The 23,239-nt window shown below is 39.4% G+C and overlaps 1 protein-coding gene across 7 annotated transcripts in view; it reads left to right on the forward strand.

The window, feature by feature from the left end:
- Nucleotides 1-23,239, forward strand: part of pard3bb (par-3 family cell polarity regulator beta b) — a 234,162-nt gene that overhangs the window by 135,825 nt on the left and 75,098 nt on the right. For all 7 annotated transcript variants that reach the window (XM_055015197.1, XM_055015198.1, XM_055015199.1 and 4 more), the window contains 2 exons: nucleotides 11,095-11,205; nucleotides 11,651-12,022. In XM_055015197.1, the coding sequence (XP_054871172.1) occupies nucleotides 11,095-11,205; nucleotides 11,651-12,022 (483 nt within the window). The remainder of the gene's footprint in view (nucleotides 1-11,094; nucleotides 11,206-11,650; nucleotides 12,023-23,239) is intronic.

A 23,239-nucleotide genomic window follows, 5' to 3' on the forward strand; every position in this document is an offset into this window, starting at 1 on the left:
TGGTGCTTAAACCTAACCAAACAGCAAGTGAAAACAAACTGCAAAAAAAAAGGAACTTAAAACTGCAGAATACAGAAATCTAGAAAAGGTCAAATAAAATATGAAATTACAGTGATCTTTTTGCAGCTTTTCTCTTCCCTGCCTTAAGCCTCTCCCACAACATGAATACATTCAGATGCACCTGCTAAAACTTGCCAAAATGGTTTAAAAAAAAAAAAAAAAAAAAAAAGCTAAACATTAACATTTGTCCATGACTGATCCTTCTTCAACTCCCCATCTGGCTGAGGCCAATAAAATCAGACCAAATACATTTTACGATAGCTTTGCTTATGTATAAATCTTTTGTTTGTTTGTTTTACTTTTTTAAAACAGCTAGAAAGCAACATTTTATGTCCATGTTTTTTTGTTCATCTGCCATCTCTACTGACATCAACAATGCATCCAGACACAAGTTAATAGCAACATTTAACAGCGAAACTCGATGATCATGTGTGGTGACTTCCATCCTCAGCAGGCGTCTTCTCCTGTCTGTCATTATACTTAACAATGTTGCATTGTCTTGTTAAAATTCTGAATTTTACTTCATGAGGGCATAATTACCTACAATTAACAACCAGCGGTATGTTGATTACAATTCAGACTATGATTCTAAAGTTAAAACACAGTATTCAGATAAGAATTTATTCACTTTTTAATCACTTAGCAGCAAATAATCTGGTCAATTCTGAGTAAAAGCATAACAAAATTTGTCCAAGATGACTTCAAATTTTCAAAGCAGGAAAAAATCCTGTCTTCTGATCAGACATTGCCTGTCATTGTTTAATAATTAGAGAGCACATGCTTGAAACAGGGGAAGGACTGTGCCAGTCAGACACCATGACAGGAAGTCATTGAGGTGTCACTGACTGATGTCATGCCTGCCAATCATCAGTGGGGCTGTGTGTGTGTGTGTATGTGTGTGCGTGTGCACTCCTTGCACACTTGTCAGTCACCTATTCCCTCAAGAAGCCATTTGCCAATGATAGCAAAGGGAGGTGTGTCTTGGGAGGGGCAGAGTGAGGAAGTGAGAGAAGGGCAAGAGAATAGAAAGAATAGGTCAAGTGAGAGTCACAGATGTTGGCACTGATTTTTTCCTCATTTGTTGTTTTGTGGGTTTTCTGTCAAGAAGCATACGTGTGGAACAGCCCTCTGAACACTCCATTGTTCCATATGTGTGTGATTCTGTGTGTATTACAGCTGTTTTTTTGTTCCAATTGTTTTTACCAAATAGCCCCATGCTGTCCAGCCCTCTCCTCATCACAGTGTTTACTATAAGGCTAAGATAATAGTTTGTATGGTTTAAAGTAAAAATGTTCCTAGCAACTAATTTCTCTCATTTTTATCAATTAAACCAAACTTTTAAAAAGACTCCTGCACACTCACTCAGAAAAACTGTCTTCAACTTCACAACCAATCAACATATCCGACATATGTACAGGTAAAACATCATTCAACCAAAAGCCAACTTTCAATACTATACCCCCCCCCCCCCTTTTTTTTTATTTTGTAGAATGGATAAAATCCTATAATATGTATGCTCAAAACACCCTAATTCCAAAACCCCATTCTCAAAATAGGATTCTCACAGGTTGCATATGTAGATGAAACTGCAATTGCAATGTAGAAATTCTATAATGTGCACAAATTAACCAGATGACATTAAATATTTTTTACTGTAGTTGTAGTTTGGAGATTCCTAGGTAAGGATGCTGTATATTGGGATCATAAAGGACATCCCAAAGTACTAGTGTTTGGATTCTTGGCATGGAAAGACAATGTAATAGTAGGAAGAAAAAAAAGTACATCCAGTCCCTATGCTTTCCTCCCTGGGCTGCCATCTGTGATTGTGTGCCTATGACCAAGGAGTCCTCACTAGTACATTCTGTTTGAGGGGAAAAACAGAAACTTTTAGAAAAATATCAAGAAACCTCACCGCGTTTGTGGTAAGGGCATGCAAGAAGAAGCAGAAGTTAAATATTCTACCATATTAATTATGAAAACCTGCACCTGTGTTTGGCAAGCTAAAGCTAAACCCAAAATGACTCAGCAGTCAGGTGCAAACAGTCCTCCTCGCCGTCTGTGATGATGACATGTGCAGTAAAGTTTCTGAAATGTTTGAAATATTGACAGTGTTGACACTGTTATGGTGTTATACTGTTGGCATACTGTGCCTGCTGCTGGTTGCTCTGAGTAATGAAGTTGATATTTAAAAATATATCTGAGGAGAACAGAGTGAAGAATGCTTAATCATCTTCTCATGTACATTTAGCCTTTTGTTTTTATCAGTAAACACAAAAGAAACGGCATTCACCTAGGATTTTGTTTTTTTGTTCCCTGGTAAGACTTCAGACAAAGAGAGATTGAATGGCATGTGGTTCTTTTCCATTCCACCTTTCCTCACATAGATGAAGCTTAAAGAAACCTTGGTATATATTTCTAATTAAATCTTTCTCACATGTAAATGAGTAGCCATACACTTTCCATACAGATTGTGGTGTTAGCTCCTGAATATTCATGAGTCATCATTCTGTTCCCACTAATGACACAACAAGAGGTAATGTATTCATCCTAACTGGCTGCTAATCAGCTGCTAATCTTACTCTGATATTCCTTGTGAAACGACGCTCAAGTGATAATGTCGTAACTTGTAAATTTAAAAATGTGTTCCGGACAATCAGGCTGTGTGCGTGCGTGCGTGCGTGCGTGCGTGCGTGCGTGTGTGATATGCTTGTCTGTTTTATTGTTTAAACCCCAATTCAGTTCTTCTGTACCACATGTTCTTTTCCACTTTGAACCTGAAATGGCAAATCGATGTCATCTAAAGAACCTTGTTTCTAAATGTATTTGGGATTTAATTGATCATCTCTGTTGGACAGAATTCATTTGAAAAGGAAAAACATGAAAAAGGAAGATGTTGACAGCCCACTGTAATAGCTTAAAAAATGACTGAGAAAGGCAAAAATTCAACAAATTATAGTGTTGTCTTCTCCTCAACACAATGGTGCTCAGAAAGTAAAAAAGGTCAAAGCAAGCCAATTTGCTTCCAATTTGCTTATGTGTTTTGTTATCTCACAGTATGTGTGCACGTACAACAGCAAATACACTTATGACTGTTGTTACAGACAACCCTTTGTGCTCAGTTTGGAGACAGTGGCAGTCTCTTTTTTTTCTTCTCTTTTTTCCTCCCATATTGTACCTTTACAAGTATGCAGCTTTTTCTTTCCCTCCTCCCTCACTCTCAACACTACACCATCAACCACTCTATGTGTTTCTGACCATATTTTATTTCATGGACGTATCTTTGCTTTATTGCGTGAGTGTGTGCGCATCTGAATTCGTGCATGACGGTTCCCAGGATAGCCCAGTAATACCATAATCAAAAAGGAACTGGGGAGAGAGAAAGTAGGTCTAATTAAGCTGTATGTGTCCATTATCTTTATATATCCTCCTCCATCTTCTGTACCTTCCTTTACTGTTCTTTCCCCTTTCATCTTGCTGCTCTGTGGAGCTAAATCCTTCGTAGTCGCAGATGGTTGCTTGTTTGTTGTAATCAGTCTTTGCTTTGACACTGAACCTACAGTGAAAATGCAGTAAACACAATGATGTTTTTAAAGTAGAGGAGAAAAGAAAGTAATGAGTGAATGATGGAAAGACACCAGCTCCTCTCCTCGGCGACATTGGCTCCGTAAGACACTGTGACTTTCCTTTGAGAATGAGGTGACACAATTGCTTCACATAACTTCTGCAGATTCGTCAGCTGCACTCATGCTGCAAATGTGGAACTCCACATCATCTCAAAGGTATCCTGTTGGATTCAGATCTGGTGACTGGGGAGGAATTTAAAGTCCAGTTTGCTTTGTGATGTGGTGCAATGTTATGCTGGAAGAAGTCATTATAAGGTTGTAAATTGTGGCCATAAATCATAGACAATATATAAGAGATAAAAGAGATTTTTTTTTTCTTTTCTTTTAGATTTATCAGACCAGGCTAAAATGTTCCAGTCATCAGCTGTCCAGTTTCATTGAGCTTGTGCCCATTGCAGCCTCAGATTTATGCACTTGAGTGACATAAGTGGATTTTTATGTGGTCTTCTACTGTTGTAGTCCATCTTTCATTCTGGTCACCACAGTTGCAAAGAGTGTTTTTCTGAGTTTTTTTTTTTTTTTTCCAGCTCTAACAAATCCAACTATTCTCCTTTGACTGCTCTCATCAACAAGATGTCTCTGTCTGCAGAATCGCCATTCACTGGATGTTTTTTTTTTTTTTTTTTTTGTCTGTTTTTTTGCACCATTCTGAGTAAATTCCAGAGACTGTTGTGTGTGAAAATCCCAGACAATCAGTAGTTTCAGAAATACGGAATTCAGCCTTTCTGGCACCTACAATCATGCTCTGGTCAAAGCCACTGACATCACACTTTTTTTCCCCCCAATTTTGATGTTTGATGTGAACTTAACTGAAACTCCTGAACTGTATCTGCATGATTTTATGCTTTGCACAGCTGCCACATGATGGGCTAATTCGATAGCTGCATGAATAAGCAGGTGTGCAAGTGTTCCTGATAAAGTGTTCAATGAGTAAATGTACAGTATTATGTTCAATCCCTCAGTGGTCGTTGGAGTGTTTCACTTGGGTAACCAATGCTTTTAACTGGATTCTGAAAGGTTAAGAGCATTTGTTACATTTTGCAGTAATTTCACTTCATGTTTTTGCCTTTTTTCCCATTCATGTCCTTTAAGTAGCAACAGATAGATGATCTGGGGGCTAAAATATGTGAATTACTTTTAATTTTATTGAGGATCTACTAGTCCATTGTCAGCATTTAGCACTTTTCAATCATTGGTCTTTTCATTTTCTATTCTAAGCTGGCAGTGGAGAGGAAACAGGGATGGCATGTAGCACAGAAGAGAAGAGAGTAGAGGAGGGCATGACAGAAATTAAGATAAGTGAGAAGTGTTTGATAGCAAGGGGATCATCAAACGAGATAGCGAGATGTAAGGGTGAACGCGAGGTAAGCTACAGATAGAGTGAAACTGAAATGAGGGTAATGAGAGAAGAGAAAGTGAGTGCTGTGGCATGAAAAAATGAGGAAAAGGTAAAAAAGGAATAAAGGTGAAAGAGGGGTAAGTAAGGGTAAGAGAGAGAGTTGAAGGAAAGGGTAAGCCTCTGCAGGTAGCAGTAATTAGAGCAAGGCTTGTCCCCTGTGAGGCAAATACACACACATGCTGTTAATGCACACAGATGATTGTAGCCCTTCATTGCCCATCGACTCCCCCTCTCTAGGTGGTAAAATAGGCATTATCCTCCAGTCCACATCAGGCATTTCAAAGAAACCCTATTACAGCAGTGCTCACACTATACCTTCTTTTATTACAGCAATGCAGACATATACACAAGCTAAAACAACAATGCAATCATACTTTAAAGTTACCATGAATGTTGTTTTAAATAATACACTAGCAGGTGCGGCGACACTTCAAAAGCATCAGCAGTAGTGCACAGCAGAGACAAAAGCATAATACATCAATAAATTGACTAGATAAATAAAACATAAAGCGCATTATAAGGTCACGGTTTGCCTGTTTGAGATATTAACTATTTAGCAGGTTTGACTGGCTCAATTCACCATGTCCTTCTCACTGCTGCTGCCGGGGTATAAAGTTTAATGAGCTTCTATGAGTAAAGGTTTTTCTTTTTAGTGAAGAGACTATGCATATATTTGGTGTTTTTTTGTTTTTTTTTCCACTAAATGACTGGATAGTTAAATATCAATCAGACTTTGTCACCATGGCTCCATGTTTGGCTTAAAGTGTCAATATGCCTCTGGCCTCTCCCAACACAGTGGCTTATTATGATTGACTCGGCTGATTCCCATATGACTAGCTCACAACTTAAACACAAAAATCACATGAGCATCACCAAATCAATCTCTTTATTTCTTAGCTCTAAGATGTTAATCTTCCAACTTCTCCTTTTGAGACAAACTGTCAGCGTCCTGGTTTTGGGAAGTCGCTCAGACTTTGTTTGGTAATACATACACTGCAGCACCCCAGAAGCCAAATTGGTCACTTAACTACTTTTGGCCATGTTTACCTGTGGAATCTGTAATTTGCGGTTGATTTTGTTTAATGATCAAACTGTCCAGTAAGAGTACATCAGAGTTTCAAGATTCCTAGTCAGGTCATCCAAAGAAGTGTCTCTTCCATCTGATTTACTGATCTGCTGTGGTTGTTGCGATGTCAGCGTCTTCTGGGGTCCCTCGACCCCGCGTGGGTGGCATGCCAATGCCACTTTTAGCATTTTTCTAGCAGTTCCATCAACTCCAACAGCTAGGAAAACCATCAGCTTATCACATCCCATCAGGTTCACTAGTCAGAATCTCCCAGTTCAGATCAATAGATCATAGCTAGAGGATACAGGATCATAGAAACCAGCCAGAGTAAATTGCATTTCGAAAACATACAACAGAAAAAAACCCCACTCTCTCCCTTCAGGTTTCCATCCAAAGCCACTCCTCAAAACACACGAATGCAGACTGTCTGAACACTATCTGAGTAAGGTACAGTGCTAGCTACGTTATTTGTGAATATGACTGAACAGTTGCTGTTTTAACTTAAAGGAGACCTGTCATGCATTCCTTATGATGTTACAGTATTGAATGTTATATCAAACATTTCAAAATTTCAACTATTAAGGTAAATATGCAAAATATTTGTTGTGAATAGAGTGCTCAGGCACATGAAATGCAGTCATTGCAGCCCACAAACAGTAGTTGCAGGCTTCTGGATATTGGACATTTAGAAAAAAGGTGAGCTTTTGGGGAGGGAGCCCTCAAAGAGACAGGAACTGAAGCAGGAAATTTCAAACAGAGGATGACCTCGAGCTCCATAAGGGCCCATTATAATATAAATAAGGATTTTTTTTTTTTTTTTTTTTAATCTTATAAGTGAAAAGCCACTCTAGTGGAGTCCCAGAATATAAATATAGAGGTGAAAATAAACATAATAACCCCTCTTTTACATCCTAATTTTATTAAACTTGCTTCTCACGTTCAGCCGGGGTTTTTAAGATGAATCACATTTAGAATGGGTCACAGTGTACTAACCTGAATGACTAAGATATCTCACTGCCAATACAGCTATCTAGGAAAGTAGATTTTCTTTTGCAGTCTTCTTCCAAAAAATAGTCTTATGTGCAGCAGCAAACAATACCAATCAATTTTACGCAATTTACTGAAAAATGTCTCTTGATGGAAAACACTATATGCTGTATTGATTCAAGTTGAAAAAGGACATCAGTCTGGTTCTTTGAAGTTTGAAATGAAAAAAAAAGGTTTTGTCATGTTCTTTGCTAAGGCAAAGTAACAGAAGTGCCAATACAAGAAAAGCACTCAGAAAGCGCAGTAGTCCGCCAAGGCTACTCAGTCGTTCTATAATTTCCAACTGATGAAATCTTTAAACAATTTGCGGTCCGCAGCAGTCAATTTGAGGAAGTATCGCAATCATGTGATCGTCATTGGGTAGCTGACGTAACGTTCACTTGCAGTCATAGTTACAGTGATGCCGCTATCTCGCAATGATACAGAAATCTTTAGCAAATCTGTGAGTCCAGACTATAAGACCCATCACTGCCAAAATCTAATCAGTTGGTCCTTATGTCATTTCTGCTGTTCCCTGAAAATTTCATCCAAATCCATTAGTCAGTTTTTGAGTAATGTTGCTAACAGACAGACAAAGAGACGGACAGACAAATCAACGCCGATCGTCACATAACTCCGACACATTCCTTGGCGGAGTAATAATACAATCCGTGTTGCTTTACCTGAACTTAAGGAAACCATTAATTGCAAGCATCATGGTAGAGCAACAGTAAACTTGAATTATGAATTGCTGCACTTTTGCCCATTTGTTGTCATACAAATGCAAGCAGAATTTAACACTTTTTTTGTAGACAATTGCCAACATTTGCCATGCACCAGGATTTTCAACCAAACTAGCTGACATCAGATTTCAAAGTATAATTTGGAATCTGATTTTAGCTAGTTTGTTGTTGCCGTCACTTGTGCCTGTCTGTATGTTTGTGTCTGTGTGCTTTTCAATGTTTTCACCTACCCCTGCTGTCTCCCAGTGGACTGCCTCCTGGAGAGTGAACAGAAAGTCCTTTGGGTGGGTCATATGGCTAGGATCTGTCTGGAGCTTGTTGTCTTGTTGACTAGGTCCTTGAGTGGTAAGGCTCTGAGCCACATAGTCATATTCCTCACAGTAGTTCCTGCTCAGTCTGTTTTGCTAATTGTTGCCCTCCTTGGAACATTTCACAGCATGAACATGCAGTCTTGATGCAGCTCTTCCTCTTTCCAACCTCCAGTCCTTTGGGAATTGCAAAGTTTTTCCTTCGACTGTCATGGTCTATAGATGAACACTTCTGGAGACCAGATGGCCTGTTCTTGATTGTTGGTTCACCACCTTCCCTCTGTGTGTCTTGACTCTGGAGAGAAGGATGTGCTGGGAGGAGCAAAATTAATTTGAGTCTCTTATTATTAGTGTTTCTTGGTGTAGGGGTCACAGAGGGGAAAGGTCAGGGCAGATTATTATGTCTTCTTCACAGCTGTCTGGATCTTCTTGTAGCCGATCAGCTCGAGGGCAATATCACATGTAGAGGAGGTGTCCTTGGCGGGGAAGGGGCAGTAAATGTGGAGACAACATATGGAAAGGGCAGAGTCCATTCTCGAACTCTACATCCTTCATTCTCTTCTTTTTTTTTCTCCACTTTTCTAATTATTTCAACATTAATCCTGCAGCTGATCTCTCTGCCCTCATTTCTGCTTCTCTTCCCATCTTCTGGAAAGATTGTTAGGTTTCTCATTTCCCTCTGGCTTTTTTTTTCTTTTTTGTTTACTTAATCTTCTCATTCTCTCGTTACTTTCCAGCATCTTAAATAGTCTATTAATTGTACCTGTTGTTGACAAACATGGTGAAATTCTCAGCCTAATGTTGCCTTGTTTGCCCCTTATTATTTTGTGGTGCGTGTAAGTGGTTCAATTGAGATGTTTGATTTTCCTATTTCGTTAAACAAATATCTCCTCGATAGGCTCAATGGGACTGTTCTACTGCGACTTTAAATGGGTTTGTCATTCACACTCAAATTTTGAACTCATTCTGATTCTCTTCAGTCAGATGGGTCGTAGGGCACATTTGTTCCGAGCAGCGCAACCCAATATTATAGACACGAAATACTAAACACTGACTGAGTTATGACAAAATGTATTGTTATGTTGTTTCTCATACATACACCAATTTTGTGTCAGTGGGACAACTGGGAAGAAAGGACGAGTTCTCAATATGCAATAGAAACAACTGCAGCAAACTGTAATGGTTCAACCTCTTGAAATTTCCAATCAAGCGTTTCCTCTCCTAAACCTATCAAACACTTCTTTCTTCACTGGCATCTGTCACTACTCACAGAATAACCTAGACTCAGTCGCCTCAATGCCATGATGGGATTACAGGAATATTCTGTCATATATCTCCCAATACTGTCACTGGGTTCAGATACTCTGTACACCTAGGTTGTACTCTCTGCATAAATTTCAACAGAGAAGATGATTCGGATTCACTTATCAAATAGATAAAGTGTCTGCTGTCCAGCACCTGTACCTGGCAGGCACTTGCCCTCCATTTGTCAAAGCAGAACTTTCCCTGAATCTTCTTTGAGACTCCCACTAGTGTTTAACATTCAGTCTAGGCTTAGACGTTGAGGTGCAGAATATACATTCCATCCTCATCACCAAAAAGTCCCAAAAATACTCCTGATATGTTTGAGAGTTGCTGATTCGTTGAAGAATTTAAGATTCTGTCTTATGAATCGGATCAGTTTTAACATTCATGCAGCACAGAGAGAAGAACACTTTTGTGGACTTTCAGAGTAACTTTCCTTTTATGTGGTATCACAAGTTGCTGACCTCAGTACAAGATTGACTCGATCAGTCACGCATTCGGGTGTTAGCCATGTGTTATTTTTACAACCTGCCATGACATGCCTAAGGCCTCCCTCAAGACAATGGCACATTTTGGCTCAGCTGATACCTCACAACTTAAACACAAAAATCACATGAGCACCACCAAATCAATACATTAACTGTTTAGATTCAAGGTGTTCAGTTCTTCAAGTGGCCAACTTTTTAATTTACCTCCAAATACCACCAAGTCTGAAGTCACAGTTACCTATTTATACTTCAGTGTTATGATGTTCTGTCATGTGCATGTGTTTGTGTGTCTGCATCTTCTCCAGGTAATGACTTGTGCGGCGTCCAGTAGTGCTGAGTACGCTGTTGATGCTGACCACACACAAACAATATTGACTGCTGTGGTTTGAGTATTGATATGCGGCCACTTAAAACGGGCCTCTAAGTCCATTGTGTGGAAGCCATCTTTTAATTTAGATTAGACTGTATAGAGTACATTCGTATTGAACAGTAGCTTCACTTATATTCTCTCTCAGCTTAATTTATTAGATTACTCATACCCTATTCATTCCAACGTTCTTTGTATTGGCAATCACTGCTTGGAAATACTGTTAACGACCACTAACCTATACTTGTAGGCCTACATGTAGCTATTTCATTTGTTTGTTAAGTTTTGTACATTATACTGAACTCTATCCCCTTATATACCTACAGTATTTTTTTTTTTTTTTTTTTAGTTTAAACACATTTTCCAAGACTTTGAGTGATTGGTATTGTAAAAAACTTAATTTAATTTTTAATGTGGCTTGGCTATATTGTAGTTTGCTTTAGTATTATTTATGTTTATGTCTATTTCTTGTGTTTATGAATTTGTATCTGCTAATGACAAGCTGGAGAAAAACAGATTCATGCCAAGATTGTATAGGTCTTTTACAGTTACAGGATGTACTAGAAACTCTCACACTGATTAACACAGTGTTTGTCCCTTATCTGCTTCCATATTATCCCATTTTGCTGAAGCCTGTATATTTTATTTCTCTTCTATGTTGTCTCTTTTTTTTGTTTCTGATGCCATCTTACTATGTTTCTCTGCCCAGATTCGGAAAGAAAAAGGAGGAGAAGAAGGAAGCGAAGGCGGCTCTGCAGCGACAAAAGTCAGACATTCTGAGTGACCATGAATTTGAGAGGATGAAAGAAGAAAGAGAGAGGTGAGGAGCTTTCTGGAGATTAGATTATTTTTTTGGCAACTAAAATGACTGACATCAAAATTCCAAATACATTGAAGGTGTGTGTGTCTTCCCTTATTGAGGAAATTTCTGTAAACATCTTTTGTTTTCCTTGTTGATCACAGATGATTGTTCACTCATCATTTTCATGAGACGCATTGAAACCACTTTATTAACATCGCTGCCTTTCCTTTCTTACATTGCTTGTTATCTTTACTGTCATCTCTCTTGTCTGTATCCCTCTCTACTCTATGCCTGTCATATCTGAGCTCTATGCTCATGGTGTGCTTCTGGGTGTTTTGTTTGAAGATGTTTCTCTGTCATAACTCCTACTGTGGCTCAATCATCAGTAGCCCACTCATCAAAGTCCCCTCTGTTTCAACAATATTCCTATTATTACTAGACATGTCCTCCATTTCTTTTTCAGAATTGAGGCAGCACATCCCGAGCTGCGAGAGCAGCAGTCCAGAGACCAGCAAGGCGGTGGGTCGGCATATCCAGACTTTGAGGATGATGACGCAGATCCCAACTATGCTCGTATACAATCCTTCAGAGACAGAGATACTGCTCCAGTGCCTCAGCCACTTGCTCAGTCACCTCCCTACAGTACCATTCAGCACGCCCATGGCCACATGCCCTCCCCCCAGGGCCCCTCTGGCTTTCCAGGGCATGGAAATCATTCCAATGAAGCTGGAGTCCTCCCTGATGATGACCCCCTTGACAAACTGTATGCCAAAGTCAACAAACCAAGGGGAGCTGGAACTACATCTCCTCCTGCTCCTGCTCCTGGTAATGAGAGGTAAGACACTATGACCTTATCAGGATGTAGTTAAGCTCCTCAGTAATGCACAAGGTTGGATTTAGTCATTTGGGTCAGTGTAGCAGAATTGATATAGTTTGATCTTTAAAGATAGGTTTGACACTTAAAAGATCTCATATAGTATTGTTCTAGTCTGTGGTCTGTGCTGGTGCAGAGCATGAAAGGGACTTCCAGGTGAGCCCCTAGGGTTCTGGTCGGGTTCAGTGGATAACAGGGTTGTCACTGTGTGGCCTCACTCCACACAAAGCCAGGTGTAGTGGTAAAGTATGCTGTCACCTAGGTGTCACAAACTGACTGTGGATACATATAACATGCCAAACAAACAGATAAATACCTCCCCTCTGTCTGCCCTTTAAGCCTGACTTCCTCTCCTCTACAGCTTTACAGTGCAATATTGTCTTTGTGATGCTTCATATTTTCCCCTCTCTTTGCTCCTCTCCTGTCTAAGTCACTGTCATCACTGCCGGTTTATCTCTCATAGGCCAGTGTATGTCTGTTTATGTGTGTGTATATTTGAGAACAGTAGAGACAGACAAAAAGGAAAGACTGGATTGTTTGTGCCTGCTTCAAGCTTCACTATAAGCACTTGTGTATGAAGTGTCCACTGACATACATACAGAGTGTGTGTATATTTGTGTATTCCACCAAAGAAAAGAAAAAAATCACCGCCGGGTTCGGTGTGTTCCTCTCAGCTTCACAATCCTGACTCTTTACCTTTATTATGTCAGTCACAGCTCACTTACTTCTGAATATATCTTCCAGTTCAGATATTCTCACACACGGCCACACACACATCCATGCACATCCACCTCATTTCTGTACCTGTCATAAAGCGAGGGAGTAAACCTGTCTGATGGACAGCTCCAGGCTTCATAGAGATGTTTTCTGACTCTGTCTTTTTTCTGTTGTGTCCTCCATACATAATAGTGTTTAATTATGCAAAGTCAAGGTTCCTTTGACCTTGACTTAGCATAGCCAAAATATTTTAAAAAGTGAACTGTTACAAAAATATATTTATGGTTAAGGGTCTGAATCCAGACACACTTGGTTTAGTATTGGCCAGACCAGTACAGGGAGATAAAGTCTGTGCCTGGTTCTTCTTTAAACTAAGGTCTAGGTTAAACATGAGTGTATCTAAACTAATGCTGCTTAATCCAAACCAAAAAATGTCTTAAGTCTGCTGTGTGATAAATAATGTTTAAACGTCTTTAAACAATTTACCTTAACCCCTAAATGTCCAGTAATTCTTGACTTATTAGTTTGTAAACACTCAAAGTTTGATGATGTTAATATCCTTAAGTTGATTGGGTTTGAGTCCTGATATTTGCTGTTAAAAACATTAGTCACAGGCAACAGCTTGATATATTAGTTATTAAACCTGCAGTGCGGAACTTTTGTCTCCCTTTGCTGTCAATGAGAGTCATTACACAAACACTGCCGACGCCTGCTGATGACATAAATATAATAGCTACAAAGCAAACACCAAATATTTTTCAAATACCGACCTGTCCCAGAAGAGAAACGTGACATCCTTGTCTGCCCTCAGTGGTTTCCCTTCTTTCAGCACTCTTAAGCAAAGAAAAGCCAAATTAGTGGTAATCCCTGTTTGTCTTCGCCATCAATCACTTTCTTTTTTAGACAGTAATCCTTCCTCTGAACACTGACTGTCTTTTCTTGTGTGGAGAATCAGAAACACGTCTTGGCCACTTCCTTGGTTTTTCCGCTCTAGATTTCACCAAGATCCTAGTCGCTGTAGCCCACTATGCCTCCTTTACTACCATTGGTCCCCTCCTCAGCTCTGGGAAACCAATCATTGCTGCTTAACATAAAAGGTATCACTACTGTTTTGGCAGTATAGTAATATTGCCACAGACACTATTTTAAACTCTAGTGTTCTGATTTTTTGGTTTCTGTATGTACAGTATGCAATATGTTATGAACTAGGCCTCAGTTTCTGACTCCAACTGGTGAGATACTATGTTAATGTTTGAGTAGGCTGTCAGCTACAAAGTCCGAAGGAAGTGTTTTATTCAACAAACTCACAAACAAGTGTGGATCCATTGTGATATTTTCCAGAAGGTTTACTTGATTTCAGTTGCTGACACAGTGCTAATTTCTGGCCATACCGTTTAACATGTTCAATATTATTTAATGGGGGTTTCTTCCATATATCTCTTTCATTGGAAGAAGTAACACGAGTCTTAAAATGTCTTGATTTTGGAAACCTATAACCATGGTCAGCGGTCCTGGCAGATAGTGCTATTCATTTATCATCACTTCCTGAAACCCGATGATGCAGACAGAAAGAAGTCCAGGTATTGGCTGACAGTAATCGATGGTGCCAAAAAAAGAAGTTAGTGTGTCAGCGGTGTCTGTGTGTGTGCATGTTGCTGTGTGTCAAGGGAGGCCAGAGCCACTGTACGCTTGTGGGAGACGGAGATAAACAAAATCACTAAGGACTCCATTCCATCAGCACCTCAGCAAAGCAATGAAGCACACCGATTTACACACACACACACACACACACACACACACACAGACTGACACACCGACACACATCCATCCACATAGAGACTGATGCAGTGACAGTAACTCCAACAACAAAAAGCTCACAAATATGCAAAGTTGTGTGTGCATGTGCCACTGTGTGTGTGCAGACTCAATATTAGGTGCAGATAAGACTGCTGTCTGTTAGAGAAAAAAGTCATGGATTTTTTTTTTTTAAATGTCTCAAAAAGTCAAATTACAAAACAAGTACTGCTTTGTCCTTGATAAAATTGGATACTGATGATAATTTAAGTGATAAAACATCAGTTGCAATTCTGTCTGACCCCAGAGGTATTTGTTTCGGCTTCTACATGAGGAACTTCACACACGACAGTGGGAATGATATGATTTTCCGTTTAGTCTTGATTCAAAATTAAAAGAGCAGCTGCTTATTTGGTGTACTAGATATGACATGTCATCATACTTGCAGTAAATTTAGCAGTCGTTGCTTCCACAAACTACTATGCACTTTGTTGACTACTTTGAGTAGTGTTATTGTATAATGAATGATGGCAAAACAATTTCTCGGAGAAATATTTTCTTATGTTCTACATACTTTTCTTGTATTTTTTGCTATTGGTGAAACAAGTTATGCCAAACAAATAATTATCAATTACAATTATGCCTCTTCAGTTTTGTTTTTCTAGTGCTACCTGCTTTAATTGGTCATTAGCTGTCAGTAATCCATCCACTCTGCTCGCTAACTAATGGTGCGTCTCCACTAATATCAGAAGCCCACTCTGAATTTATTCTGGGACTGGATCTGAGACAAACACCAAAACAACAAAAAAAACTACTAAATGCAGACAGCGTTCTTTCATATCTGCAGGTGTCTATAATCCATCTGCAAGAAAGAGCACATTATCAGTCAGTGAGCACTCACATAGTTGTTGGCCATAATTGAGCATAATGCTTGAATCTGTCAAAAGCTGTGGTGAACTCCATAGCAGAGGAGCAGCAGATTGTGAGATTTATAAAATAACAACGTTGAAGATAAGAACACATCATATGGATGTGTGACAAATTAAAGAAAACAAATGTGGAGAAACACCATGAATGTAGATGTATCCACACAGGTGTACTACACGGTAAAATTAAGTAGTTAACATCTAGGTATGCTCTGTGGCATGTAGAAAAGGACTGAGATGTTGATTGTGATTTTGCAACAAGATGACAAGAGCTAAGTGACTTTCAAAGAAGATTCATTGTTGGGGCACTGATGGCAGGAGCTTCAGTCACCAAAACTGCTTAACTGGCTGGTGTTTTAAAAGAGATAGTAATCAAAGTCACTGCATTTAGATTTATGAGAAAGGCATAACTGAAGTAAATACGGTAATTGTGGTCAACAGCCCAGCTCACATTTGATGACTATGTTGCTGGTGCATTAGTACAATGTGAGGTGAAACGAAAATTCACTCTTCCTCAGTTGACTGAGAATGTTATTGCAGGAAGTGATCAGACTGTTGGCAAGAAATGTTTGTCAACAATTAGACAGGGACATCATAGTAGGGTAGCAGCACATAAATGCATTGCAGTGCAAGAAAATTTTGCCAGGAAATAGTGATGCTTTGACACTTCTTTCCAAAGTTAAGGCACTGCTAACCAGATAGCCCCAACTTGTTTTTTTCTTGTGTTACCCTACCCACGGACGCTGCTGTGGCAGCCCTGGATGGACCTGTGCATGGACTTCAACTGTACCACTTTGGACTGTAGCTGGCAATCGTAGTTGGGTATCTAATCATACGTGGATGAGGGGAAACATGGTAAACATGTGATGCAAGCAACTAGCTGGTTAGCAGAGTCTGAACTCTCAAAATAAATAGCTTACCTACAGCACCCTTAACGATATGAAGCAGATCGTGTGCCAAATTAAGATCATCCATAATATACAATAATTTGATCGCCCACCCCTAGTACCAGCATTTTGCTACTTTCTTCGTGTCATGTCAGTTTTCTTTAGACAGCTGACAAAAACTACAGTGTGCAACAATTTGGATTTTACAGTATCGCCAAGTGTATTGCTCTGCATATATTTATAGCTGTTTGTGTGCATTTTTGTGTGTTTATGAGGTTTCAGTTCTTGTCACTGATTGGGTTCATACAGTTCTATTGGAAGGACAGTTATTTAACCACCCAGCACAGTGATATATCATGCTGTCTGCTTCTCACCACCTATAATTCCAAAGGGCACAGCCAGCTCAATTCCTTATGCATGGCAGACTTTAATGCAGACTCATTTAGTAAAACCCAGTGGACACAAACACACACACACACACACACACACACACACACACACACACACACACAGTTGAGAAATAGAGATACAACACAGTTGGTAAAGATTATACATAGACAAAGGCATATGTGTATTTTAGAATAAACAAGCACAAACAAGTTCTCTCTGCAAACACTTTAATAAACACAAGGCAGAATTAAATTACCCATCTTCTGATATACGCTATTATGTCAGTTTCTTAATTATACCAGTCAGAAAAGTACTTCCTATAATGTCATCCTTTATATTTGTAGGCTGGCCTTTGTACAAGCCCTCTACCGTCGTTTGAGCAAACAATGTGTGCTGACACCTTTTCAGTTTGTTTCATATCAGTAGTTTATATCTGTAGAGGTGCACATAAATAGACTAGAAAGATAGCTTGATCACATGTCTGTCTATCTTTACGGAGGACGCTGATTGACATAATGCATTCACTAGCTTTAACCCCAACCTTAAACATCCAAAATGAATGCCGAACCCAACCTTTCTCTTAATTTAACATAATTCCAACATTAGTCTGGACCCACAAACAGCCCTTTCAATTTGTGAGGACTGGTCAAAATGTCCTCACTAAGATGGTGTTGATATACACACACACACACACATCTACACACAGTCCATTTTCTGAAGTGACCATCTAAGCCTCAGATGAGAGCTACCCTCAGTTTTCTTGAGTGGGTGCCCCCTCCTACCCTCACCCAGCCACCACCACCTAACCCTTCCAAGTACCCCTTCCAGGTTACCATAACAACCACGACCTCTGGCACTACACCAATTAGAAAACAATCAGCCTTGAGAGACCAAAGTGGAGTGAGCTTGAAAAGAGAAAGAGACGTACTGTAGCACGAGTAAAAGATAAGTAGGGAGTAATAACAGCAAGAAATAAAGAAGAAACACAAGGGGGGGCTTCCAGAGTGCATTTGTTTCACATTTTACGAGGAGAGAGCCTAGGTCCTCCTAATCTAAGCAAATTAATAGTGCAATACAGAGGAACTTTTCATTAATATCTAATGCAACCCAGTGCAGTGGCCTTGCTGACTGTTTATAATGTTGCATGTTGTTAACCTGTATCAAAGAAGTGTTGATTCAGTAATACATTTATACCCTGTAGTCTGAAGTCATAACGCACTGTATTATTCTAAGACTAAGTAAAGCTTGCCAGGTTTGTATAGGCACAAAACATTTGATCTACGCTTCAAATGTCATAGAAATTACAGACTAATATTGCAGTGTAGTGTTTTTTTTTTCTTTACAAATTATGCTGATCAAGAATCTGATTCATTGTTAACAACTTAATGTTGCTGGTCTGTCCCCGTCTTCCTTCTCAGCATTTGTTTTCGGTTTGCTTGTCTAAAGAGGATAAACAAGTTTGAAGTGATTTTGCCATTGGCTTTTCACTTGTCCCACCATCTGCCATTGCAAGAAACTCTGAAAACTTTAGCTTTGTTTGTGCTGGATAAACAGCCGTTGTCATTTTTCTTTTTTTTCATTTATTTTTTTTGCTTCATGTCGAACAGTAATAGGCTTTCCTTCTGTAAAGACGTCTCACAGATTTCCTGTGAGTACTTGCGACACAATGAAAGTGCAGAGGTTTTATGACAAACTGTGAATATACAACATGAAGGCAAATGTTATAGAATTTGCACAGCTTGTAAAATATACTATACTTCCCCAGACATATTGGTTGATTCAGTAGATTGTTGGCATCTTATTGCACTTGGTACATCGAGGGAAACAAAATATACTTCCGACATGTGTATTGAAAGTGGGAATGGTGAAACAGAGACCAAAAGAGACATGGAGGGAGCTCGTACAGGAAAGAAAGATGAGCTTTTAGCATTGCTTGGCTGGTCACTGGAGAGGCTTTCTTTCCTCCGTGTTAATTAATCAGACATTCGCTCTGCTCTTTCAGTCACACACACACACACGCATACACAAGCTTTTTTTTAGACAGCAGTACATACTCACTGACTTTATGTTGCACACTCTTCTCTCTCTCATATACACACACTAGCACTTTGGAGGCGGCTTTTAAGGTGTGCCAGGTTGGACTGTGCGAGTGCTGTTTTCCACATCAATCTCTACTTGTAGGTAATTAGCCTTTGTAGGGGAGGGACTTTGGGTGTGGGCATGTGTGTGTTTAGGGGTGTTTTTGTGCAGGCTTAGGGCTGTTGCACGATTTTGACTCTATAACTCATAACTAAACGAACAACTAATGCCACATGATCATAAGATTCACTGAAAAATAGCTGCACAGAGAGCAGTCATTTGCAGGTTGTTTTGTAAAGAATTCTGTAACATCTTCAGACTGCAGAGTACATTAATGACTGTTCTCTCCAACAAAACAACAGCTTCGGTTGTTTGTTCACGAAACTCAGTGATCTAGGCTTAGGTAGTAGCCCTTTCCATCTGATAAACATGTGTGGTTTAAATGTTCAAAAATAGTCGATCTGAAAGTCAACATTTTCTTGTGGTTTTGCACAGGATTGAAACCTTGTCCTCCTAAATGAAAGGTCTCTGTGTGACCTGTGTCCGACGCTTGCCTTTGACTTTGTCCCTCTTTATTCTCTCATCTGATTAGAATGAAAAGACGCAATATGCCAAAGTCTTCCGTCACAGGCTAGATTTTCTAAAGCCTGACACTGGAGCCAGGATGAAGGACACAATTCTAGCTTCACCTCAGACCACTTGAACCGCAATATGCTGAAAGGCTATTATAGAATTTTTGCCCAAAGACACCAAAATAACTGCCTACTAAAGCTTTAATAAGAAAAAAAGTGCTTTCACTCAGCTTAACTGGCTAGTTTTATTTGTATAAACTCTGAAATCGTTGTGAACGTTTGTATTTGTTCCATGAGTGGGGGGTGGTGGTTCCACATATGCTCATATGGTTTGTTTAAATGAACTCTGTCAGTTAGGTGTGCAGAGTTTATAGAGACTAGAGAGGATATATACAAAAAAATAAATTTGCATCATTATGGAAATCGAACTTTTCGCTAATTTCAAACCTGACACAAACAAGTGCATTCAAGATATGAGAGAAGTTTGGAGTGTTTTGTAACTAAAAGAGGGTAAAATGACGAGTGACGTGGGATTAGGAACAAAGAAGAAGTTGAAGAAAGAAAAGGAGGAAGGGACTTATGGAGAAGAAAGGATAGAATGCCTGCTTTGAGCTAAAGGAACAAATTAGCAGGAAGAAAAGGTTGTATTTAATTCTAAAAGCAGGAAGAGAGGAATACAGAGTAGGAAAGGTGGAGGATAAAGGTTAAAGAAAGAAAGGAAAACTGACAAATGAACAGAACAAAAAGAGAAAGGGAGAGATTTGGAGAAAATAATTGCGGGTCAGCGCCCATCTAGAGGTAAAATAATAAAGGAGGACAATTTACAAGAGAAAATAGGTGGTCCAAATTTTATATGCTGAGAGGACACAGGAGAGGACTCAAATAATTGCAGGAATGAAAAAAAGAAGAGGATCAACTATTGAAGAGAAAAAGAGAAAAGAGGAGGTAGCGAGGGATTCAGAGGGGAAGAGAGGCTAAGTGGATGTTTTGGGATAATTCAGCAGATGAGATGAGGAACGGGGTGGACGGAGTGAGGACATGCAAGGAGAATTAGGAAGGGGGTCAGTGAATGTCTGGGGCAAACGGGGCAAATTAGACTGAGAAAAGTAGATGGGAAAGTAGCAAAAGCAGTAAAGGATAAACTGAGCTGAGATGCTGGGAGTAGAAAGTGGTGAATGTGAAGAGGACTAAAAGAGAGGAATGAGAAGAGGTTGGGGGGTGATGGAGCGGCTTTTGGGGGTGCAGACAAGAAAAAAGCCCAGAGTGTGTGTTTTCCGGACTCAAAGCGTATGATTCAGCCTAGTTAATAAGGAAAAGCTCTCAAGAGGCACTCGTGTGCTCCATCCCTTCCTCCCTCTCGCTCTCTTCCCTTCAATAGACCCTTTCTAGGTCTCTCTTCCCCCTGTTGCACTCTCTTCCTCTCATTTATGATTTCCGCCTCTCGTATTTGCACAAGTAGTTCTCAATGAAAAATAAATTCCATGCAAAGGACATCCGCCCGCGATAGAGCACGTACATGGTGAAAAGGACACATGGGCACATACACTCAGCCTCTTAAAAGGACGCACACAGATGAACACACAAAAAGTTTCACCACACAAAAGGTATACACTCAGGACAGAAGTATGGCTGTGTGCATGTTTCACTTTATTTGCCATATACATGTTTATTCCTTCCCCTCTCTATGAAATACCTTTTACATTCAGCTGAGATTGTGAAAAGGTCAAATGAATTGAAATTTTAATCATGGCAACCTATAGTGTACATGTTGCACTTTTCAGATATCTGTCCTCTGCCGTCTTACTGTTGGTTTATTAGTGGAGGCCATCTATATTTACTTAAGTTGAAAACCAAGGCAAAATGTTTGTATAATGTCAGCTTTTTTCTGCCGTCATAAACTTAGTGTGTGGAATTGTATTTGGTTGTAGAGTCCCTTGCCATAGCAGTTTGCGTCCAGTCTTAAGGCTTGTTTCCACTGCACACATATTTCGTCACATATAATCGTGAGCTAATTAAAAAGTTACGCAGCCAATGACACTGTGTCCATTGCAAGCATGTAACATCAGAGCATCAAAGTCTAAGATCCGTCCAATTCTAATAGCCTTTGAATGTAATAAAGCAGTAAACAGTCAATCAAACTTGGCAACTTGTGTCACATGTTGTGTGACATCGACAACCCTGCATTGAATCTAAACATGCAAAATGGTGGATCAGCTGCCAGATCCCGTTCTACGTGCTGGTGGGTGGATTTATTCACCTAAAAGTTGGTCATCTGCGGAGGTATTTCTGGGCAAAGACACTGATAAACTATATTGTTCTGAAAGCTGAGGCATCAGATCAGTCTAAACAGCCTATATTGTTGTTTAATAATGAGGAACTTGTAATGAAAATTGGTAAGATGTCACCAGGAGGCCATGAGAAGTGTGATCGATTAGTTTGGACCGCCTACAGGTTTCCGATGTCAGTTAAGATTGCCGACAGTGAAGACAAACATTAAGCTTTCTTCTTTGCATGACTACACGTCTAGTTAAGTAGTCTCTGCTGCAGGTCTTCAGCAGTTGTTGCTGTCAGCAGTATTTTAGCTGAACAAGGCAGCTACACCATCATCGTTTAATTTCAGTAATTAGAGTGTTTTTATTGCAGGTTATTGTTAGATACAAAGCCACGCTGGTACATAAAAACAATCTTTTTTTTCCATTTTTTTTTCCACTGGCAACAGTTAAGCAGCGTACAAGAAGGTAAAATTAGTGGATTTTATACTCATCAATGGGTGAGGTAGCTAAAAAGCAGCAACATGTTGGAATACAGGAGCACAAACTGAGAGAACTAAAGAGGAAAAATGAGGGAAAAGTGTGTAAAGCAATTTAGTAAACATATATACAGCTGCCACAGCTCGAGGATTAATAACGTCATCATTCATCCCAGACCTCCCCGCTCTATCTGGCCCTTTAAACTCCTCATCACTGATCTCCATGCCTCATCAAGCACTCTCCTCGTGATATTCTGGGATGTTGTTGTCTACTTGTAGCTAATGGCTTTATCGCTAAATCAAACAGAAAAGGGGAGAAAGGGGTTTTCCTCTCTGGTGTCGCAGTAAAGCTGGAGCTACTGGGACATATACTGGTTTTACCTCTTGAGTCTCATACATACATATGACCAGTCAACCTGGTCAAAGGCCTCACGAGTGTCCAGTGAAATCACAGCTTTCTTTGCGTTGAATTTTATATATAAGTATATAGTATAAGAAATTAGCATTGTAAGTTGATATAAATGTGCTTTTTGGGAATAAAGCCTGTTAGTTTTGGATGTAGAAATGCTTGATCTAAATATATAAACAGTAGGCTAGAATTCTGCTAAAAAACTGTTTCATTAATGAACACTGACATGGATCTGTAAGATGAGGCTTTTGGCTCATTCTAATGCTTTTCAAAAATTAATTAAATATTTGGATTAGGAAGGAATTGAAGCATATTGTTTAAATATGTGTACCAAGAGTGAAAATAGTTACTTGGAGCATGATTGATTGATGAATGAATTCTGTGTAATATACATGCAGGCCAAGTGCTTAATTATTCAGCAGTTCTTTAATACCTTCTATCTCTTCAATAGAAATGTCTTTAATTTACTACTTCTTTACTGTTAAGATGAGGCAGGTTTAGTCCAGACAGAAATTACTTAGTTAAATCTGCGTCATGATTAGCATATGACTTATACAGCTCTGAACAAAATCCGATAAAATGTACCTTTATTTCTTCACTATCTTTGAGGACACTGCCTGTTTCTGATTTCATTTTCAGTGTTGCCCGACAGGCT

This window comes from Amphiprion ocellaris, chromosome 11 (assembly GCF_022539595.1).
Source record: "Amphiprion ocellaris isolate individual 3 ecotype Okinawa chromosome 11, ASM2253959v1, whole genome shotgun sequence".
NCBI classification, from domain to species: Eukaryota; Metazoa; Chordata; class Actinopteri; family Pomacentridae; genus Amphiprion; species Amphiprion ocellaris.